This window comes from Equus quagga, chromosome 5 (genome assembly GCF_021613505.1).
Source record: "Equus quagga isolate Etosha38 chromosome 5, UCLA_HA_Equagga_1.0, whole genome shotgun sequence".
Lineage (NCBI taxonomy): Eukaryota > Metazoa > Chordata > Mammalia > Perissodactyla > Equidae > Equus > Equus quagga.
The window spans coordinates 11351526-11372146 of record NC_060271.1 but is presented as its reverse complement, the minus strand read 5'-3'; the positions used below and the strand labels follow the sequence as shown (position 1 = coordinate 11372146).

Here is a 20621-nt window from a genome sequence, read left to right as displayed (position 1 = left end):
TTCTGTCGCACTTGTGTCCTGGCCTCTCCCTCCCTGAGCTGACACCACACCGACTGTCCTCACTGAGCACGAGCCTGTCCTCAAGCCGAGCCTGTTGCTGGAGGCAAGCTCTCCAAGGTCTACCCCGACTGCTCCTGGTCCTGGGCAAGCTGCTGCACGAGCTGAGCTACTATCTCCCCCACAGCCCAGGCCTTTCTGCTCTAAGAACACCAACCACATAAGGTCTGTTTCTTCTTCTTCTCCTGGGGGCACTGAACACTGGCCCTGGCTTCAGACCTGGATTCAAGTCCTGAGTAATCTTCGTGAGACCCCATCCCCTCATCAGGCCTCATTTCCTCCCTGGACAGCAAAGAGGACGCCTCGGGCGAGCTCGACTTACTCCTTTCCTGACTCTGACTCAGGATGGCTGAGCCTCTACTGCCGGACACTGTGCCCACCACCATGGCCTGTCCCCAGAGGCTGCTCAGAGGTCTTGTCTGGCTCCCATGGGCCTCAGGGCTGGAGGGTCTCCCGGCTCCTGGGGAACAGTTAGTTGTTTTGCAGTGGGTGGCATGAGGACGCAGGGCTGCTGTAAGCGGACCAGATAAACAGCCTCCAGATCCTCATCTGCTCTGCCTCCTCCCACCCAGAGCCAGAACGATGACCGGGCTGCTGGGGCCCAGCCCAAGAAAGCTCATACCCCACCTCCCCACCAACAAAAGCAGCCCGAGGCCCTCTGCCAGCCCAAGGGGCCAGCTGTCCACCTGCCCCGACCAGCAGGGATGGTGGTTTCGGCAGGGCCATTAGAGCAGGCGTCTTTGTAAGAGTGACCCTGCCCCTCCCCAGCCACCCCCTCCACCCTTTTATTCCATGCTGACCTGGAAACTGAGCTAGAAGATTCCATACAGGGGAACCTCCCATTCAGCAAATGTTGAAAGGGAACTGTGCCAGGCCTGACGGAGGGCGCTGGAGGCGAAGAGACAAGTCGGGGGCAGGGAGGGGGGGTCTCTCCCCTGAGGAGCTCATGTTTAGTGGGGAAGCAGACAGGTGGATGCACGTCAGACAGCACAGAGCGAAGGAGGGCCTGTGGGGTACCAAGGAGGCAGCTGACCCAGTAGAGTAAGGACAGTCTCCTGGACGCTGAGGACAAGTCAACCAAATGAAAGGAGGGTGTGAGCAGAGGCTGGAGAGCAACAAAAAGTGCAAAAGTGGTGGGGCTGGCCCCGTGGCCGGGTGGTTAAGTTTGCGCGCTCCGCTGCAGGCGGCCCAGTGTTTCGTTGGTTCGAATCCTGGGCGCGGACATGGCACTGCTCATCAGACCACGCTGAGGCAGCATCCCACATGCCACAACTAGAAGAACCCACAACGAAGAATACACAACTATGTACCGGGGGGCTTTGGGGAGAAAAAGGAAAAAAAAAAAAAATACATGCTAAAAAAAAAAGTGCAAAAGTGGTACTGTTAAAGAAAAACTGCAGCCCAGAACAGAAAGGATAGCACAAGAGGAGCACAGGGGTGAAGGGAAGAGTGGGAAGAAGGGAGGCTGGGGAACTAGGCAGGCCTTTTGGGCAGGGTCCCAGGGTGCAGTCCCCCCCCTGTGGTGGACACAGGCCGTCAAGGGAGGCAGGAGGCCTGGGCCTGCCCTGCCTGCCACTGCTGTCACTGTTCATGGGATGTGTGGCCCTTGGAAGGCTCCTTTCCTCTGTGGGCCTCAGTGCCTCCATCTGGAGTCAAAGACACCAAGCCAGACCATCCCCAGGGCCTGGCCAGCCTGGGACGTCGATAGCCTCAGTCTCTGCCTGCTGGCCACAGAGCTGATGGGCTCTTCCTGACCTCTCTGCACGTGGACTGCCTCGTCCTCTCCTGGGGAAGGTCCTTCTGGAAATGGGTGCTTCTCCCTTCCCGTTCTTCCGTCCAGGGCAGTCAGTCTGCTGCCTCCACCCCTCCTGTGACGCTACTCTCTCCACAGTCATCACCAGCCTCCGTGTTGCCAAATCCAGTCAAGACTGTCAGGCCCTGTCTTGCCCCCTCAGCTGCGCCGGGCTTGGCGAACCATCTCCTCGACCCCAAACACCCTTTTGCCTGCGCCTCTGAGACCCCACTGTCTCCAGCTGTTCACCTACCTCTCTGACTGCTGTCTCAGCCTCTCTCTCTCTCTCCCTCGTCCCTTCATCATGCTGCTCCTCAGGCCTGCACCACCACCAAGGGCGCTCCCACTGGTATCCCCACCACAGGACTCAGTCTCACCGTCCTATCTACCCAGTGACCTCTTTGCCCTGGGCCAGGGAGAGGCACACTTGGAGTCTCCAAAAGCGAGGACCTTCCCGAGAGGCCAGGACATGACCCCAAGCACGTGGTGCCTTTGCCCTCCTTCTGTGGCTGGAAGCTCCCTAGGACGGTGGCCACCAAGAGCAGTGCCTGGTGGGATGAGCAAGGCTCACCCGCGGAAGCCAGAGACCCTGTGGGCCCTTGACTTCTCTTCTTCGCACATCTTTTTTCCTGAACACTCATCACCTTCTAGCTTACTGTATATTCACTATGTCAATCCTACAATCAACCTACTTATTACGGTTGTGTGTGTCTGTGTGTTTACTGTCTCCCTGCCAGAACTTAAGCAAGACCAGAACAGGGATCTTGGTTTTCTGCACTGCTGGGTCCCCAGGTCCTAGAACAATACCTGGTCTATCGTAGGGGCTCAATAAATGTTTGCTAAACAAAAGAAAGGAAGAAAGAAGAGGACTCCGTTGGAAATGCCTACCTGCCCTACTGAGGTCCCTGAAGACCCGAGAGGCCATATGCAGAGGCCTCCCCAGAACTCAGAGTCTGGCCTCTGAATGGCATTCCCATTCCTGAGCCTCCACTCACTGTTCCCAAAGCCTCGGCCTCCGCCCCTGAGCCCCACACGAGACCAGCACCCTCCAATCCTCAAGAGCCACTGAGTCATCCGTGAACCTGCGACCCTCCTCTGGCGAGACCTTAATCTGTCCAGAACCTACGAGAAAAGCACCTGCCCCAGCCATGGGAGCCAAACCCCACACACAGAGAGGACCACCCGCGGGGTGGCCCTGAGCTGAAAGCGTGGGTGCACAATGCTGAGAAGAGGCCCCCCCTGTGCGGCCTGGCAGAGGGGGAAGAATGGAGAGCCCGAGCGGGGAGCCGCAGGGCAGGGGGCCCTCACTCTGAGGACAGCTGAGTCCTGGAGGCCCCCCCCATTTCAGGGAAGGCAGGTTCTTACACACCTTTCCTTTTAATGTCCCAACTCTCAGTTCTAGGGGTGCAACATGCCAGCACAGAGTCCAGGCCCCTTTGTAAAACTTTTATTTAGAAATCTTCCCAATATATCCTTATATATATACACACACATCATCACCACATGGATTTTGTTGCTAAAGAGTCACACGCCCACAGTGTTGGCCTCTGGGCTGGACAAAGGTCAAGGTACCTGGAGCGGTTACTCCTCTTCTGCAGAAAAACGCAGAGACCAACGCAATTCATCACGTACAGTACAACATTGACGGAAAGTGCTGGGCCCGCCCACAGGAACAACGCGCTATGTACACGGGCAGGGGGCAAGCCTCGGGCAGGGGGCCACGTACCATTGAAACCACAAGTACGACTAGACCCCCCAAAGGCGAAATAGCTGTCGGCTGACTACAGATGCTGTGCCCTTGGTTTTGTTTTTGGAAAAGGATAAAGGTTGTACCATCTTGTCATTTCCCACACTACAAATAAAAGAGAATGAATTTTTCTTAAAAGATGGGATTCCCTCCAGTCATTATAGTCATCTTTGTTCTCATTTTTTTTTATATTTTTTCCCTTTTATACAGATGTTATTCTCGGAATGTGGACATTTCTTCATGGGTGAGGAGGACGCAGAGGACAGAGAAGGATATAGGGGAGAGGGGTTGTTAGAAATGGAAACAAAAATTATGGACCTTCTCTAGTTCTTACAAAGACCTGAAGCCTTGCCCAACCCTACCCAGGCCCGTTTCAGGTGGTTTTCTTACATTTACATATTCTGCCCACATTCCCATCTCTCTTTTCCATTCTCACTCCTGTGCCTTGTCTTGGAATGAAACAGAAATGAGGTCAATCTGGAGAAATGAGGCCAATCTAGATAACTCAGACAAAAGTGGTTCAGAACCTAAACTACCCAAATGCTGTGCAGTCAGGCAGACTGGCCCACTGCCCAGGTCCGGGACTCAGGGTGGGAAACCCCACTGCAGGATCCATACTGAGGGCAACAGAGTTCTTTATGGTCTCCAAACGGTTCTACCTTTACGATTCCATTCAGCTCACACCACAGCCCAAGAGACAGGCCAAGCCAGGGTATTATGAGAAACCGACACTCAGAGAGAGAACCTATCCAGGTCACACTGCAAGTCTGAGAGAAGAGGGAGCCCAAAGCTTGAGTTTCTGATTGAATGTGTGATCCATCTCCTAAAACCCATCCACCATCTACACTGAGGCCACCTGTCACTCCCAAGTCAACTGAATCCACCAGGAAGCAAACACAGCCTTAGGACCTAGGACAAGTGCTCCATCCTTAGACAGAGGGATTCCTCACAGGAGCTTCCCAGTATTGGAAATAAACCAACCCTAATGTTCATCAAAATAAGATTTTGGGGGGCTGAAGTGGGGCGGAGAGTCAGAGTGCTACAGGGCTAACCAGGTTGCTCCCATCCCCACGAACTGGGCCCAGAACTTAAAAAGAAGAGGAGGGGAGCAGGGATCATTCCGTCTGCCTACGGCCACTGCACTCAAGGTGCCATCACGGCCAGGGTAAGCCACTGTTTCTTCCACATCGCTAGGGACAGGGCAGTGCCATGGGGGTCATTCTCCCTCTGACCTCGAGGGCAGAGCCTGGTGGGAGACGGCTGGCGTGACTTGAGGGCAGTCCAACGGCATATACAGGACTCGTGTGCACTTGTCCCATGGGCTTGGGATGCAGGTCCCAGGCAGGCCGAGCCCCAGGAAAACCACGTCCCACCATCTGGATTGACACAGATCAACGAGGGGGCAGCAGTCCACTCCACAAAAGGCTTCTTCACTTTATAAAAGGACTTGCGGCAGTATGTCTTTAAAAGATGAAGGATAAGGACTCAATTTACAAAAGTTCCATGTACAACTTTTGGACGGGGGGGGCACTCCTATTGCATTAAGCCAGCCTCCCATACACACACTTGAGGACCGAAAGCTGCACAATTGAGAGGTGTTTAAGATTCTGCACGTTTGGCTCTCAGCCAGGGACTGGTCTCTGATTGGGTTCCCCATGCCCTAGACGTGGGGATGGATCCTGGGCCATATCGGGACCTAAAGATCCCACCAAGAACTGAAATCAAGCAAAAATCCCAAATGCCAGGAAAAAATCCCAAATGCCAGGACAGAGTCTGCACTCGCCAGAACACAGACCAGACCATCAGCAAACAGACATCCTGCGGCAGGGAGGTCCCTCCCAGCATCCAGGAGAAAGCCCTGATGGGGCAGCATCTCTCAGCACCACGCATCGGCACCCAGGCATCCTCTCACTGCACGGACCGCGGTGTGTAGCTGAGTCACAGGCAGGTAGCTCTGAGACACCACCAAGACTGCAGCCACATGCCCCAGAGAGCTTTGCCTCCACTTCTCCCCATTTTCCCCTTTCTCTGCCTTCGCACAAAGGCCAACAGGGCACACGCTCACAGCTGCCAACTCGGTCCCCGCAGCCACGAGGATCAGGAAGGCAAGACTCCATGGGAAGAAAGCAGAGTTCTGATCCCCAGGGCAAGAAGGGCGGGCTCCTGACTTTTCTGACCCTCTCCGGCCCCTCTAGTCGAGAGCGGGCTGTGTGCTGGCCATCTTCTTCAACCAGGCCCTGAAGAAGGCACCTCAAAGCTCCAGACTGTCTGCAGCAGCCGGCAAGCCGAATGGACCAACACGGGCCTGGGTGAAGATGGGGCTCAAGAAGTGGGCAGCTATTGGGTACCTATATATTCGGACAGAGTGGCCACAAAAGCCACCCCAGCCAGCTTGGGAGGGGCTAACGGCAAGGCAGAGGCTGCTGGACGCCTCAGGTGAGAGCTGACAACATGGGTCTCAGCAAAAACGGGGCTCACAAGCTCCAGGCCAAAAGCAGCGCCACTCGAGCCTCTCGCATGAGAAGTCTTCGGGGTTTGGGGAAGGGGGAAGACCGTGCCGTCTTCATAAAAAGTACCTACCACTTTGCTCCATTTTTCTGTTCTCCTACTGAGGCAGGAAACGGGAAAGTCAGCCCCAGGGGCAGTCAGGGCTGCCCAAAGTTCAGACATCAAGGAAAGCTCATGAGGTCCTTCGCCCTGCTTCAGAGCTGCCCAGTCCTCACCCCACCTGCCCTGAAGCCCTCAGTCCCAGCGGCCTGAGGGCACCCTCCCGGCTGGTCCTGGGTGGCCCCAGACCCATCACCGAGGGCCAGCTCCATCCGTGGCAGGTAACATGGTGGGATGGAGGCTGCGGGCCGTGTGCTTGGGTGCTGGCTCTTCCGTGTAGCTGTCCGGGCTGGCTGCCCCATCCAGGGAGCTGCCGCAGCTGGAGTTGGGGGAGAGCACATCCTGCAGGAGGTCGTCTGGAGGCGCACCACCCCCTCCTCCCCCACCCCCTCCACCAGCCCCCACCACAGGGTCCTTGCCAGGCTTGGCCCGCTGGGTGCCCTCCTCCTCCTGGTCGTTGAGCAGCTTGGCCAGGAAGTTGATGTACTTCATGGCCAGGCGGAGGATCTCATTCTTGCTGAGCTTCTTGTCCGGGGGATGCGTGGGGATCAGCTTGCGGAGCTCAGCGAAGGCCCCATTCACATTCTGCTGCCGCCATCGCTCCCTGCTGTTGGTGAAAATGCGCCGCACAACTTTGGTGTGGGGACCTGGAGGGTAGGAGGACAAGGGTTAGGAGAATGGGTTGGGGATCCCCCAAGGTATCTTCTCCTGTGGGGAAGAAGAGAAACCATCCATTGGAAAACTTGGGAAACCTAGAATGCCTTCTTTCCTTTTACTCAGAAAACTCTTACTCATCCTTCAAAACCCAGCTCACCTGTTTCCTCCTCTCTGAGGACTCCCCTCAACCCCTCCAGACAGATCGAACTAACCATGGCCCTCTATCCCTTGATCCCCATCAGCCTTGATCATTACTGTATGCTTTTATGCTTGTCTCCGTCTCCAGGCTGTGAGACACCTGAGGACATGGACCATACACCATTCATTCCTTCATTCACTTGTGCCAAGAGGCCATATAGCACTAGTTAGAAAGAGAAAGGCTGGAGCCAGACTTTCTGGGTTCAATTCCTATTATTCACTAGATAGTGACTCTCGGCAAGTCACTTAAACTCTCTGTGCCTTAGCTTCGTCATCTGTAAAATGGAGATAATACTAGTAACTCCAGTCCTAATTGTCACGTGGGTCTAACAACAAACCGGTAAAGCACTTGTGACAACACCCACCACAGATTAAACATTCAGCAAATGTTAGCTAGTATTACCCAGTCCCCAGTCATTTACCAACAACCACGCACTGTGCTAAGCACTACGGAATAATGGTGACACAATACACAGGGTCCCTGCCTTCACGGAGTTTATGACAGCTGATGAACCAGCAGCAAACAACAGACAAACAGGAGGCTGAACGTAAGTGAAAGATGGACAGGAGCTACGATGTTTAGCTGAGGTGGTTGGGGACAGCCTTTTGGAGGAGGTGACATCTGTAAGGTAAGAACTTAAGGCTGAAGAAGAGTCAGCCAGGCACAGGAAGGGAAGCGGGAACAGCATGTGCAAAGGCCCTGAGCTGGAAAATGGCTGAAGCCAGCCTGGCTAGATGAGTATGGGTGAGATCAGAGCAGGCTGAGTCCAGATCCTATAGGGCCCCACAGGAAGGTGTAGGGATTTCACTCTGAGGGTGATGGAAAGCACAGAGCAGGCACTTAGTAAATGTCTGCTGACAGACAGAGCATGCTGGTAGGTGGGGGAGTTGAGGAGAGAGCACAGGCCAGAGGGAAAAGGACCCACCCTGCGGGCTCTCTCGCCCAGGAGAAGAGTGGAGACACAGCCATGCATAGGCACAGCCTGAGGCTCTAGGCAGGCATCCGAGGGCTGCCTCAGTCGCCCCATGTCTACAATGCACTGATTATAGACTGGACCAATATTCACGAGTGTCCGAGTACTAAGACTTGCAGAGCGTGGCAGACACCAGCATGCATGTATCGAGCACGTACGGTGTGCACTGCACCAAATGTCCAAGCCCGACCTGGGATTCCCTAAGCCGGGGAAGACAGAGGAGGGCCCTGCTAGCACCCCTGAGCTCCCAGACTGAGGGGGCCACTTCTCTCCCCAACACTGAGGCACAGAGCCGGGCTCCGGGCAGCCCTGAGAAACCTCTGCGCACTGCAGGAACTGCTGCCCTGGGATATGGGTTTGCCCTCTTCCATTGCCCCTGGAACCAGACCTCAGACTGTGGAAACGTGGGCAGGGGAGCGGAGGAGGGGAGGGGTCAAGGCACCACCTAAGACCCGCTGCTCATTTCACCGCTAAGGAGATTGAGGCCAGGACGGAGGCAGACCTGGCCTCCACCATCAGCCTGCGGCCCAGCTCATCCGTGTGGACACTTCCTGCCTGATGGTCTCTCTTTCTCTCTCCTACAGGCACGCGCGTGCCTGCGCGCGCACACACACACACACACACACACACACATTCTCCGGGGGAGAATCACTCATCCTCTGCCCACAGTACCAATGAAGCTGTCTTTCCAAACCTGAGCTGGCCCCAGCCCAGCTGACTCTTTGCCAAAGGCCAGACCCAGGCTGGAAAAACACAGCACACCTGCCAGGCAGTCCTACCCTGGGAGCCTCAGAGGAAGTAACTTGTTGTTCTGGGGCCTCCAGGCCAGATGGAGGGGAGTCTCTGAGCTGTGTCATCGGGAGGACCAGTCCCTGCTCTACGGCTCACACTGGCTGATCTTGAGAGAAGCTTCTAGATGGGGACGGGGGCATGGTGACTGCTGTCACAGCTAGAGGTAGACAGACTCCAGAGGAGCAGCCACCCCAGCCAGGCCCTGAAAACACTTTGCCCCACTGCACTCTTTCAACCATCGGTGAAGAAGCCATTATTCTCCCCACTTTACAAAAGAAGAAACCGAGGGCCAGAGAAGTTGAGCAACATGAATCCATGTCAGGTCCTGACTTTAGACCTTGCATGAGTTTCACTTCTACGGACTCTCTTTGGTTAAATCTCTGATTTCAAAGTCCCATGGACATATCCTGCACACCCACACCCTCCCCTTCACCCCCATTTCTGTCTATTCCTCCCTGGCTCCTTCTCAGGGAACAAACTACCCACCTCTCTGCATCTTTCTCTTTCCTGAGTCTGTCCATCCCTCTGCGTCCTCTTGTCTCTCTCTGGCCAGGCAGTGAGTAAGCACTCAGTAAACACTGGTAAGGTTGCTGGGTAATGGCTTCCTTACACCCCTGCCCTCCCTAGGCCCTCACCCCTTTGCCCCATCTCCTCCTTCCTCTCCTCTGCGCCCGATTTCCTTGCCTGCGCCCTTTGTAGAAAGTGCCTCTTCCCTGGGGAACTTCAGAGCTGGTCCCGCCTGCTTGCTGTGTGGTATACCCACCTCCCCTGACTAGTGAACCCCTCTGGAACCTAGCAGCACTGACACCTCATCGCCCTTCCCTCCTGACACTACATGCCTGTGCCCCATGCTGGTTGGGTCTTTGGAGGTCTGGTCCTTGTCCCCACTCCAGCGCCCCCTCCTCAACAGAACACCAGGGAGGGCTTCCCTCCAGAACCTCCAGCTCAATACACACATCCCTTCCATTGGGTCCTTGCAAAGACCCCAATCTGGCTCCCAGGCCTCAGGTGCCCTTCCTACAGGAGCCCCAGTCCCCAGCCAGGCGGGAGCATTGCGAGCTCCGCAGATTTGCTCCAGTCCCTCAGCTCTGAAGAGCCTGCTCTCCTGCCCCCTGGTGCTGGGCCCCACCTACTACATCAGGTCAACCTCGGGAAGAGGGTTAGATCCTCCAAATTTCCCGTTCATCCAACCCCTTCCCCCACGTTCAGGGCCAAAGACTACTCAGGCAGTTCACAACAGCAGTGCTGGGCCCTTCCGGGGGGAGCGAGGGGGCAGGGTAGAGTCTATGATGTCAGGAGGGGAGCCCAGAGGACGGGACAGGGAACAGAAGGGCCCCACAATGTAGGGACCTGGGACGAGACCCTTGGAAGTGAAACGCTCAGCAGGGAACAGACTCCAGACCCCAGAGAGGACTTGGGAGAAGGCACAGGGAATCCTGTGAGAAGGGTCAGTGCTTGGAGTCAGGGGCACCATGTGTTTCTGCCCTCCCACTAGATCCTTGCCGAGTGGAAGGGAGCCAGAGTGGGGACTACAAGGGACCCCAGAGGTTTGAGTTAAGCACCACCCTGTGTCCTCATCCTCATGCCCCCTCTTTCCAGGACTGTGAATGTGGACCCCCCCAATCCCCTTGCAGGGTGAAGGACTTTGACAGTTTGGGGTTCCAAGGGAGCCCACTCATCTACTTGAAACACCTACAGAGTAGTCCCCAGTGATCCCTCCTTCAGGGGGCTCGAACCAGCCTGAGGGGTGAGGACAAAGGTGGGGGCAGGGTAGACTCACCCTCAGTAATCTCCATCTCATAGGGGGAGGGTCTCCTCTTCACTCGGTTGTTGGTGGCGAACATAGGGAAGGCATCCGGCTCACCAAAGAACCCACTGCAGGAGGGAGCGCACAGGTCAGGATCGCGTGTAGAATGGAGGGGAGAAAGGGGCTGCTTAGCCTTCCTCCTGTGTGTTCTCGAGCCCCCCACCCCTGGAAGAACAAGGGCAACCCTGGTCCCTTCATATCTGAACTGGGGATAGAAGGAACATGAAACACACACACATACACATACACAGAATCAGAAGTGAACACATGGAGCAAACACAAACATGTACACACACCCCTCCCAGAGACAGATACATTTCCCTCCTGATAGAGGCACACAATCCACAGACACCTCCATTCCCAAACAGGTGTTCACACTGGTGGACATGGCCTTCACACCTGGGGCAGCTTCAGCACCACAGAAGGGCACAGTGTCCCCTCCCCAGGACTTCACCCCACCCTCACCCTGGCCCCACTGGGTGGTGGACAGACGACAGACAGGAAGCCCTGACTCACCCACCCACCCCATCACCCTCGCTGGGCTCTCCATAGCTTCCTTCTCAGGGTCTCCTGCAGACTCCCTGACTGTCCCACACTGTCCATTCCTGCCTCATCTTCCTGTACCCACCCCAACCAGGCCTCCATCTCAGCATCATCTTAGCGGCCTCACAGGGAAATGGACACCCTCACCAAGGGGAGTACAGGCCCTGGCCAGAGACCACAGACAGCCGGTTGTGGGGGGGGGGGGGGGCTGGGAGGGGACACCCACTCTCCAGTAGGGCCCTGGAGAAGAGGTTCAGAGGGCCGGGCCCTCTTGCAACCACTCTCAGATCCTTGTCTCTTACCTGTCGCAGAGAGCTGCAGCTTCCAGGAGAATTTCACAGCCAGCAGAGCACACTCAGACACTCTCACCTGGTGTCCACCCTCGCACGACTCCCTCCTGACCCCACCACCTCATAGCGCACTTTGCTTCTGCTCACACCCAGCCACATGCCTGGACTACCGCTCCTCCGCTTACACACACTCGTGCACGCTGCACAGTCACAAGGCACCCCCAAATCTGCCCCCGCGCGTGCGCACACGCTCTCCCAGAGGGCTCCCTTCTCACTTGCCCATGGGAGCTCCAGCTTCTAGGCTTTTACGCCCACGGGTTTCAAACAACCCCTCCTCTGCAGCCGCACAGCCCCGCCGGGAGGACGGCAGTCGGCTCCCGAACTGCCGAAGGGGAGCCCCGGGGGCCGCGGCCGCTTGCCCACCCCGCCCTCCCGCCCGGCCCCTGACCTGCCGAGCGAGGCCAGCGGCTGGCTGAGGCTGTAGAGCAGCGCGCGGCCGGGGGCGGCGGGGGCCGCCAGCGCGGGAGGGCTCAGTTGCACCATGCGGCCGTCGCCGGGCAGCTCCGCGGGGGCCGAGGCGGGCGCGGGCGCCGGGGCGGGCCCCGGAGGTCTGCACAGCTCGGTGGTGGGCACCCGATGGCGCGCTTCGGCCGCTGCCGCGTCGCGGCCCTTTAAGTCCCGCGCGGCGCCGCCCCCACTGGCGGGGCCGCTGGCCGGGCCGCCGCGCGCGCCCAGCTCGATGACCGGGGGCTCCGCCGGGGCCGCGCGGCTCGTCTCCTTGGCGACGCCGTTCAGTAGGACCAGGTGCGGGGGGGCCATGCGGGGCTCGGCCGCGTCCCGTCCCTCTAGCGGGGGGTCACTGTGTGCCGCCTCGCTGGGCGGCCGCTCCGTCATCCTGCGGGCAAACAGACAGACAGGCTGACGCTCGCTCTGACCACCGCCCCCAGCCCACCGACGGGGGCGGGGTAAGGGGTGAAGGGCAGAGAGCGAAACTCACGCACCGAGACGTGGGCAGATGAGGACAAACTTAGCGCCACGTGGACACACACCGGCCGGGCCGTCGGGGCCTGAAGGCCTGGTGGTGCTGGAGGGGGAGGGAAATGGGTCTCTGGTTTGGGCGAAGAGGGGAGGGTGCCTGGAGACAGAAAGACGGAGGGCCAAAAGGACAGAGATGGAGAAAGACGACGCAGACATTGGAAGAAAAGGAATACAGCCAGCGAAAGAAAAATAGAAGGGAAAAAAGGAGGAAGGAAACGTAGAAAGAGGCAGAAAGAAAGATCACCCCGTCCCCCTTCTCAGGCCGCAAGGGAAGAGGAGGGAACAAACCCCCGAGCGTGTTCTTCCCGCCCCCCTTTCGGTTTTGGCGGGGAGTCTGTCGTGGGAGGTGGGGTGTTTTTCCAGCCTCCCCTGCCTCTCAGCAACACCCGCCCCCAGCCTAGCGCCACACACGCACCCAGAAACATGGTGGGGTGCAAGCAGGCAATTTAGGGAATGGAGGCTACAGGGTTTGGGGTCCACTCTGCCACAGCAGGCAGAGAATTATCAGAGGAACCTGCATTCCCTTTCAACACACATTCACCCCTGCGGGGGGGGGGGGGGGAGGGGGTGTCTGTCTACACTAAGCAAATCCACGTGTATTCTGTGCATCGGCTGGAAAGCCCAGCGGACCCCGTACTCCCAACGGGGCTGAGAAGAGACATCAGGAAGGGGAGAAGATGACCGCAGCCCTAGCTCCCTGCACACTGCAACGCCTCCTGCTCAGCTGGACTCAGAAGTGAGGTGGGGTCTGGAAGGGAGGCCTGGCAGAGGTGGTATGGAGCCTGGGCATTCAAAGGGTGCCCCTGAGACCACTGGGGTCTGGGCTCCCATGCACAAGTTGGAAGGGGTGTCACGGAGGCCCTTGAACTCTTCCGCACTCTGCATCCCCCTCTCCCGCCTCCTGTTGTCCTCTGGGAAATGGGAGGAATAACTCATCTGTGCATTTAAAAGCACAGCGCAAATGCTCAAGGAAACGTTATCACTGATGATGAGACTGGGCTGGTGAGGGGACCGCCTTGCCCAAGACTACACGTGCCTATGTGCCGCCACATCTCTTATCTCGCTCTGTCCGCACTACTCTCCCATATACACCGCGGAGCCAAGGATGCTCCTTCTCTCCTCCACAACCACACTCCAGGGTGACCGCAAAGGCTCTACTTCCCACTCGTGCTTCCTGGGGTTCTTCCCTCACCCCGCCTCCACGCCAATGGAGCCAGGCCTCCATAAGAATTAAAACAGAAAAACCATGCACAAGACTCTGCATCCAGAGTGTGGGGATGCTTGTGAGTTGTTTTAATAAAAAAACAAAAATAGAATCAACTCGACAGGCTTCATAAAATGTTCAAAATAAAGTTCCTGCTCTCAGAATTATATAATTGGGGTATTTTATAGCAGAGAATAAATACACAAAAATCCAATTTGGCCCCAAGCTGAGTCCATGTAATTACTCACGGCAGCCATTGAGCTCCCATTCTGCCACTGCACCACTCTGGACTGGAGTCGGCCTGGGAACCATCCTCTCACCCCAGAAGAGAGACCAGACCTTCTGAACCCTCCTCCGGAGCTTAGCTCAATTGCCACCAGACATATAGGCAATGGAGAACCGTTATCCAGACTGTGCTTCTGCCTTGGGTCTGCGAGCCCTAGGGGCCCAGCCGGAAACAACAAAATTCCCCAAAACCTAGTGTACAGAGCTGCAAAGGCAGTGGGTCCACAAGAGTTTGCAATTATGGTGGAAACAATAGATCTGTATCCATAGAATGGGACCAACACAGTGCCGCCACTAGAAGTGCACCAGAGATCTACCAGTCGGTTGGCCTGGCTCCCCTGCAGTGGTGAAATGCACCAGAAATATACCATCCTGTGGCAAAATATACAAAGCCCCAAGGTGCTGGCTCCCTACCTTACTGTCCCCATGCACCGTTGGGCGCCCAGTGACACGTGCTTCAGCCCCAGCTTCTAGCCAAGTGACAAACAGTGCGCGCTGCAATCACCAGACTGAGCTCAAGCTCTCTTTATAACACATTTATACCCTCGGATTAATTCTGAGGCTCCGTGTAGGAGTGGATCCCCAGGGGGCAAGCGGAGCACTTCTTCCAGATGATTTGACCCTGGCCCCAAATGCCCTCCCAAAGCCTATCTATATCTCTGAGGCTCCCTGTGAGAAACCTATGATTGGTCCCCAGGGTCTGTGGCAGACCTCTCCCCGCCCCTCCCGGGACCTCAGGAAAACCCGGCAGGCTCCTCTGCAAGCAGGATCACTCAGGCCAGACAGTCGAGCGTGCTCCGGAGGGGCCACCGGAGGACTCACAAGCATGGTCGGTTGTTGGCAACTAAACTCCATCACTAAGCTTCAGTTAAGATTACTGAAAGGCAAGCCTGAGTGATTTTTGTTTGTTTTTATTTGGGGAAGATGAAGGATCGGGGCGAAGGTTTCGATCTGAGTCACACTACAGTATTCGACCACTACAACTCCTCTGTCTTTGCGCGGCCAAGACCCAGCTCGCAGCCCCCAAAAGCGGATCTTCATCTCCTGTTGCCTCACCGCCACACGTTTCCATGTGTGCCTGAACAAGACGGGGATCCCCGGAGCTCCTGGGGAGCAGGCGCCGGGTCTGGGCAGCTCCCAGTTCCCGGCAGGAAGAATTTCTTATATGAAAATAGCCTCTGCGGTGCCCGGGACTGGAACGACCGCCTTAGACCCGGCCTCCTCTCCCTTATACTGCACCCGTGCTCGCTCCCACGACCCCCTGGGGGAGCCCCAAGCCCTCAAGAGAACCAAAATCGCCCGTGAACAGAAACTCTGTCCCCGCCGCTGCGGGAGTGGAGGGGTGTCCAGCGCGGCCCCGCCCTAGGCCTTAGGCTCCGGTCAGGCCCACCCGAGTTAGGACCGCGCTGGCCTTGATGGCTGCGGCCTTCTTCCTGCCGGAGCCCCGAGCCCCAGGCGCGCGCTGCCTGCACCACCCGGCTAGCTGCCCCAAAGTTATGAGCCTTGTGAAACGTCCACAGAACCAGGACCAATGGGAGTGGCATGGAGGACTAAGTCCAACTAGCTATTTTTACCCGGGGTCGAAAAAGGAAAGGGCCCTGCTGGAAGCCACAGAGGCACAGAGGCCACAGGCAGCGGCAGGCACAGTCAGATCCCGGATTCCCAGCCCTGGGTTTGTCCTCCCCTCCCCCCCAATCTGAGACTGGACTGTCCTCTGTCTTGAGCCTCCCCCACCCCAGGCCGGAACCCAAGGCCTTCCTGGACACTGGTGCCACCGATCTCGTTCCCCAAAAACTCACCTGGGGCATATTTAGAGAGACCGCTCCCTCTGAATAGGATCTCACTCCTCCGCCGGAGAGAGGCGGGAGCCGAGGTCCAGCCTGTGAACGAGGGTCTTTCCTTTCCCCCTCTCTCGCTGGGAGACCAGCAGTTAGGCCGCGGTGTGGTCCTGGGCGGTCTGCCGCGCCCAGAGTGCGTTTCCAGGAAAGATGGGGGTGGAGAGAAAGAGGGAGGGCGAGAGGGAGGGAGAGAGAAATGGGGGTCAATGGCTGAGAATTACCTCACGTCCTCGCCAACCGGCCCAGGGAATCGCGCGCAGCTTTCCGCCCCCAACCTGCAGGTGTTTGAAGCCTCCCCCACCCCCATAAAAAAGAACCCTACACCTGACCAATCAGGACTAACTATTTAATCCAACAACAACAACCCCGCCGCAGACCGCCCGGAACATTTTGGACCCTCCAACCGGGATGTCTAGTTCAGTGTGGCCGGGTTTGTTTTCTAAGCACTGCCGTGTCTACGCGGTTGGCTCAGGAACCCGGGTCAGGCGGGAGCTGCGGCTACAGTGCGGAGTCGTCCGCAGCCTGGCATGGGTGTCTGGGTGGCAGAGGGGCGGGGATAGATGTGTATCGGAAAGGGGGAATCAGCTCTCAGACCGTGGTCGGTGGGGCTGAACCTCCGAGGCCTCCATTCTCTCCATGTCCCCCACCTGCCCACCTCCAGCCCAAAGTGAAACCAGAGCCCAGTTCCAAAGGCTCCTTTCCCACAGGAATGGAGTCGGAAGGGTGCGAACCGAGAGGATGGGGAGGAGGGGGCGGGATATCTGATCTATCCGGGTCCCTTCTTTTCTTCCTACTGATGAAGAAAAAGAAAAAAGAAAGAACCCCGCGCCGGCCCCTCAACCATTCCTACGCAACGATTTTCGATTTTTCGGATTTTCGATTTTTCAGCGTTCGGACCGGCAGAGGAGGGGAGAATTCTAACAATTCCTTACAGCAGTAAACAAGGCAAAGCGCGGGGGGGGGGGGGGGGGGGGGGGGGGGGTGTGCAAATCCAACGCTGCTTCCCAGGGTGTAGCGGTAGCGAGATTTAGATCGCTTTTTTCCCCCTCCGGAGGGTTTTGTTCAATGTGTTTTCCCTAAATCGTCCAGTTTATGATCACACATGGAAGTCTTGGATTAAATGCAAAGACCTCCTTATTTTTGCCCCAGCTTTGGTGGAAATACAAGAATAATTCTTCCCTGCGCTTTGAACCCAACGCGGGAGATTTTCTTTCTCCTCTTCTGATCCAAATAGGGGGGCGCGGTGGGAGGAAGGGGGAATCCACTCCCTCCTGGTGTCCGAGGTCGGGGTTAATTTGTGCTTTATGACCGACTCTCTGTGTCTGTCCCTCTCTCCATCTTCTCTCCCTAACCCCAAATGCAGCAACTTACAAAACAGAGCTGGTGGGGGAAACCGCGCTGCTTTGTTATCGCTCCAAAGAAGCTGAAAGGGACAAGCCGCTTGCTCCTGGACGATTATTTTAATTAAAATACGATGATGATAATGATGTAGATGATGACATTAGCAACTACAATAACTGGCAAAACAAAATCCTTTCTCCTGGAGCTAGGGCGGCACTGACGGTCTCTCCATGGAGCCCGGCCCCAGCCACCAATGCGACGGGTACCCGACCCACGCGGGAATGTCGCTCACCCGGGGAAGGGGTGGAAAACTGTTTCTTGGAGATGATCCCGAGGGTCCCCACCCGAGGCGCGAGGCCTGGAGAATGCGCCCATTGTCTTTTCCGGGCCTCGCCCACAGACCCCGAGGCCGCACCGCGAAACTGACCAGAAATGGACGAAGCCTGAGTGCGTCGGGAACGAAGCCGGTGGCTACCGGCTTGAAGGCGCGGGCCTCGGCGGGCGCTGCTCAGCTTCAAGCCTGAAGAACCTCCCACTCACTGACAAACCCCTCAAACACCGAGGCACAGACTGGCCTCCGGACAGAGCGGCCGCCGACCGGGCTCCGTCTGCCCCTCCAAGCCGACACTGGTTTCCGAATATATCATAATATGGAATAAAACGTGAAATCCTTCTCCCCGCCCCCATGCCGCCGCCTCGACTTGCGCCTCCATCTCTTGCTCGCCCTCCCCCTCCATCCCCCAGCGATGTGCAAACGCGATTCTCATGGACACAAGCACACAGGCACACAACCCAGCAAGACGGGACCACACGCCGTCCAGCCCCGGAGAAGGGAAGCCGAGTAAAGAGAACCCAACATTGCCCCACAAGCGGACATGGTCAGGCTCGCGCATTGTCCGACACGACACAACGAAATCAGTCAAGCGAAATCGTTCATGAACACATAACCCAGCGGAGTCAGGATCGCACACGCCCGACACAACAAAGTCACCCAAACCCAATCGCAAAGGCCACACAACCCAACACACAGAACCAGACCCATGTCGAGAAGGCGAACGAGCACAACTATACACAACGATTAAAACGCAGATGGGCCTTGATGAGTCCAAATCTACACGCCCAAACAGCACAGACACCATCACACTCGGACACACAACCAATCGCCAAGAAAACCACACTTGGAAGAAGTCAACATTGCCCACAGCTCATACACTCACTCTCACAACCCCACCGCATGCACACAACCACGAAGAAGAAATGAAAACCAACCACCGCCTCGCGCATTTCTGTATATTGCGTAAGGAAAAAGGGGAAGGAAGGAAGAGAGTCTCCGAGGCGGGAGGGGCGGCGGCGAGCGCGAGGGCGTCCGTGGAAAATGCCCCCCGACGAAAGAAACCGAGGGAAAAGCAGCGAAGACCTCTTCTGCGAGTGGGGGAAAAGGAGGGAGGAAATTGATAGGGAATTCCGTGGGAGGCCGCGGGTCGCTTTCCCCTACAAAAAGGCCAGAATGCTCACGTTTTGCCGCTACTGGGGGACGCGTGTGGCCATTTTGAGGCCTGCTCCTTAGCGCGAAGGCCCTCCCCCCGCGTCCCCTGTCCCCTCGTCCCCTGTCCCCCGTCCCCCGCCCGCGCGCCGCGCCGCGCCCGGCTCCTCCACCGACGCGCTCTAATCCCGCTCACGTTCTAGGCCTCGTTAGCATGGGCCGAGGCGCGCCGGGGCCGTGTGCGCCGCCGAGATAAGGCGCTGCCGCGGGTCCGCTCGCCCCCGATAAGCGCCTCGGCCATTATGGGCCAAATGATTCATTTTAATTTGGCAATTTCACCGGAGGGAGTGGGGACTGGTTGCGCGGCGCTGGGACCGGCTCCGGAACGCGCCGCCGCGGAGAGCGTTGGGCGCGCTTTCTAGGACCTGGCGGGTCCGGCACCATTTCTGATCCCGAGGCCTCCCGGGACCGGGGCTCCCCACCACCTCAGCCCCTCGGCCATGCAGACACCTTTCTTCAGCGACTCTCATCCCAGCCCTCCGAAGACTGCGACCCCAAAAACCACAGCTCGCAACCCGTCCTCGGCATTCATTCTCTCTCCGGTGTTCTAGACACCCCGATTTCAATGGGCAGTTCCTCTGATCCCAGAAGGCTCCCCAGCTCCTCCCTGGCCCGCCACCCTCCTCAGCCCTGGCTCTTTTCTGCTCTAAAATGGAGCCTTCTTGCCTCGAAAGTCATGGACTAAGTTCACACTCAGGGGCTCTATGGAGGCAGATCTGGTGTCAACGGAGAGATTAAAAGGTCCATTCTGCTGAGTTTCAGGCTGAGCCCGGAGCCCAGGAACATCCCTCCCCCCATAACAATTTAAACATGTTAATCTTGCTACTGAACCCCTGTTCTCAGCATTATACATAATTCTAAGCATAATACAAACATTAACTCATTTAGTTCTCATAAACAATCCTAGGAGGTCGGTGCTATTATTATCCTCAGTTTATAGATGAGGAAACTGAGGCACAGAGAGTAAAAGTAACCTTCCCAGTGTTACATGTCTAGGCAGTGGTGGAGCCTGGGTCTGAAGCCAGTTTGGCAGCAGAGGGCTTCTGGAGCCCAGCTGATGAAGAAGGGCAGCTGGAGCCTAGGCGTGGAGGAGTGCACTGTGCTCAGCTTACACAGGGATGCAGATCTGTGCTCTGGGGTGGATCTCTGGGTTCAGTGAGTGGTGGGCCAGTGGGGCTCAGCCCTTGGAGCGTGTCCAGGTTCACACTTTTTTGTGGTGGAGTGGGAACAGCACAGGCTCAAATCTTACAAATCGCTTAGCTCTGAACCTCAGCTTCCTCGTCTGTAAAATGGGGAGATAATACATACCTCACAGAGTTGTTGTGAGGATTAAATAGAATGATCTTTAAAAGGTGGTGGTGAGGACGACAATCTATGGAACCTCACCCAGCCCAGAGCCCAGGACGACATCGTCTGCACTTGCATGGGAGTTCTGGTTATGGTTATAGAGAAGGAAAGTAAGGCAGAGATGTGACCTGACCAAAGCTTACAGCGACCCAGAGGAAAAGCCAAGACCCAAACTCAAGCATCCAGCTCCCAGGCCACAACTCTACCCACCGCGCAGGACTGCCTTGTCTTTCCAGCATCTTTGGTGTGAGCTCCTTTTGGAGCCTGAGAACTAAGGAAAAGCCCCTCGTCTGATCACAGACTGAGCAGTCAAGGAATGAGCCCAGAATGTGGCGGAAGTCTGAGTTCTGGCCCCTCCCTGGCCACATGTATCTGCAAAGAGACAGTTAATTCAGTGCAGCCTGTCCCCTCTGTTCCTCTTGTGCTCTCTGGTGGAAGTCGAGGCACCGTGTGGATACACGTAACTTTTACAGAATCCCACAGGAGAAGGGCCACCTATGTCCTTGGAAAAAGAGTCTACTTCCTGGACTTGCCAGGAGGCCTCCCCCGGCCCAGCCACAC

The 20621-nt window shown here is 56.9% G+C and overlaps 1 protein-coding gene across 5 annotated transcripts; it reads right to left on the bottom strand.

Moving 5' to 3' along the window:
* Positions 1-2899: 2899 nt before the first annotated feature.
* Positions 2900-18395, bottom strand: TAL1 (TAL bHLH transcription factor 1, erythroid differentiation factor). Of its 5 annotated transcripts, none has more exons than XR_006888412.1 (5): positions 16051-18395; positions 11913-12359; positions 10605-10699; positions 6177-6850; positions 2900-5057 (listed from the first exon to the last, which is right to left on the bottom strand). XR_006888412.1 is itself a non-coding variant. In XM_046660013.1 (5 exons), exons 1-5 carry the CDS (start codon positions 16134-16136, stop codon positions 6316-6318), a joined length of 1077 nt encoding a protein of 358 aa, XP_046515969.1. In that variant the 5' UTR covers positions 16137-18395; the 3' UTR covers positions 2902-6315. The 5 variants fall into 5 exon arrangements, 3 of the variants coding, with proteins under 3 accessions (XP_046515969.1, XP_046515968.1, XP_046515970.1); XR_006888413.1 differs by having other exon boundaries at positions 2900-4972; XM_046660013.1 differs by having other exon boundaries at positions 2902-6522; positions 6609-6850.
* Positions 18396-20621: the final 2226 nt, after the last annotated feature.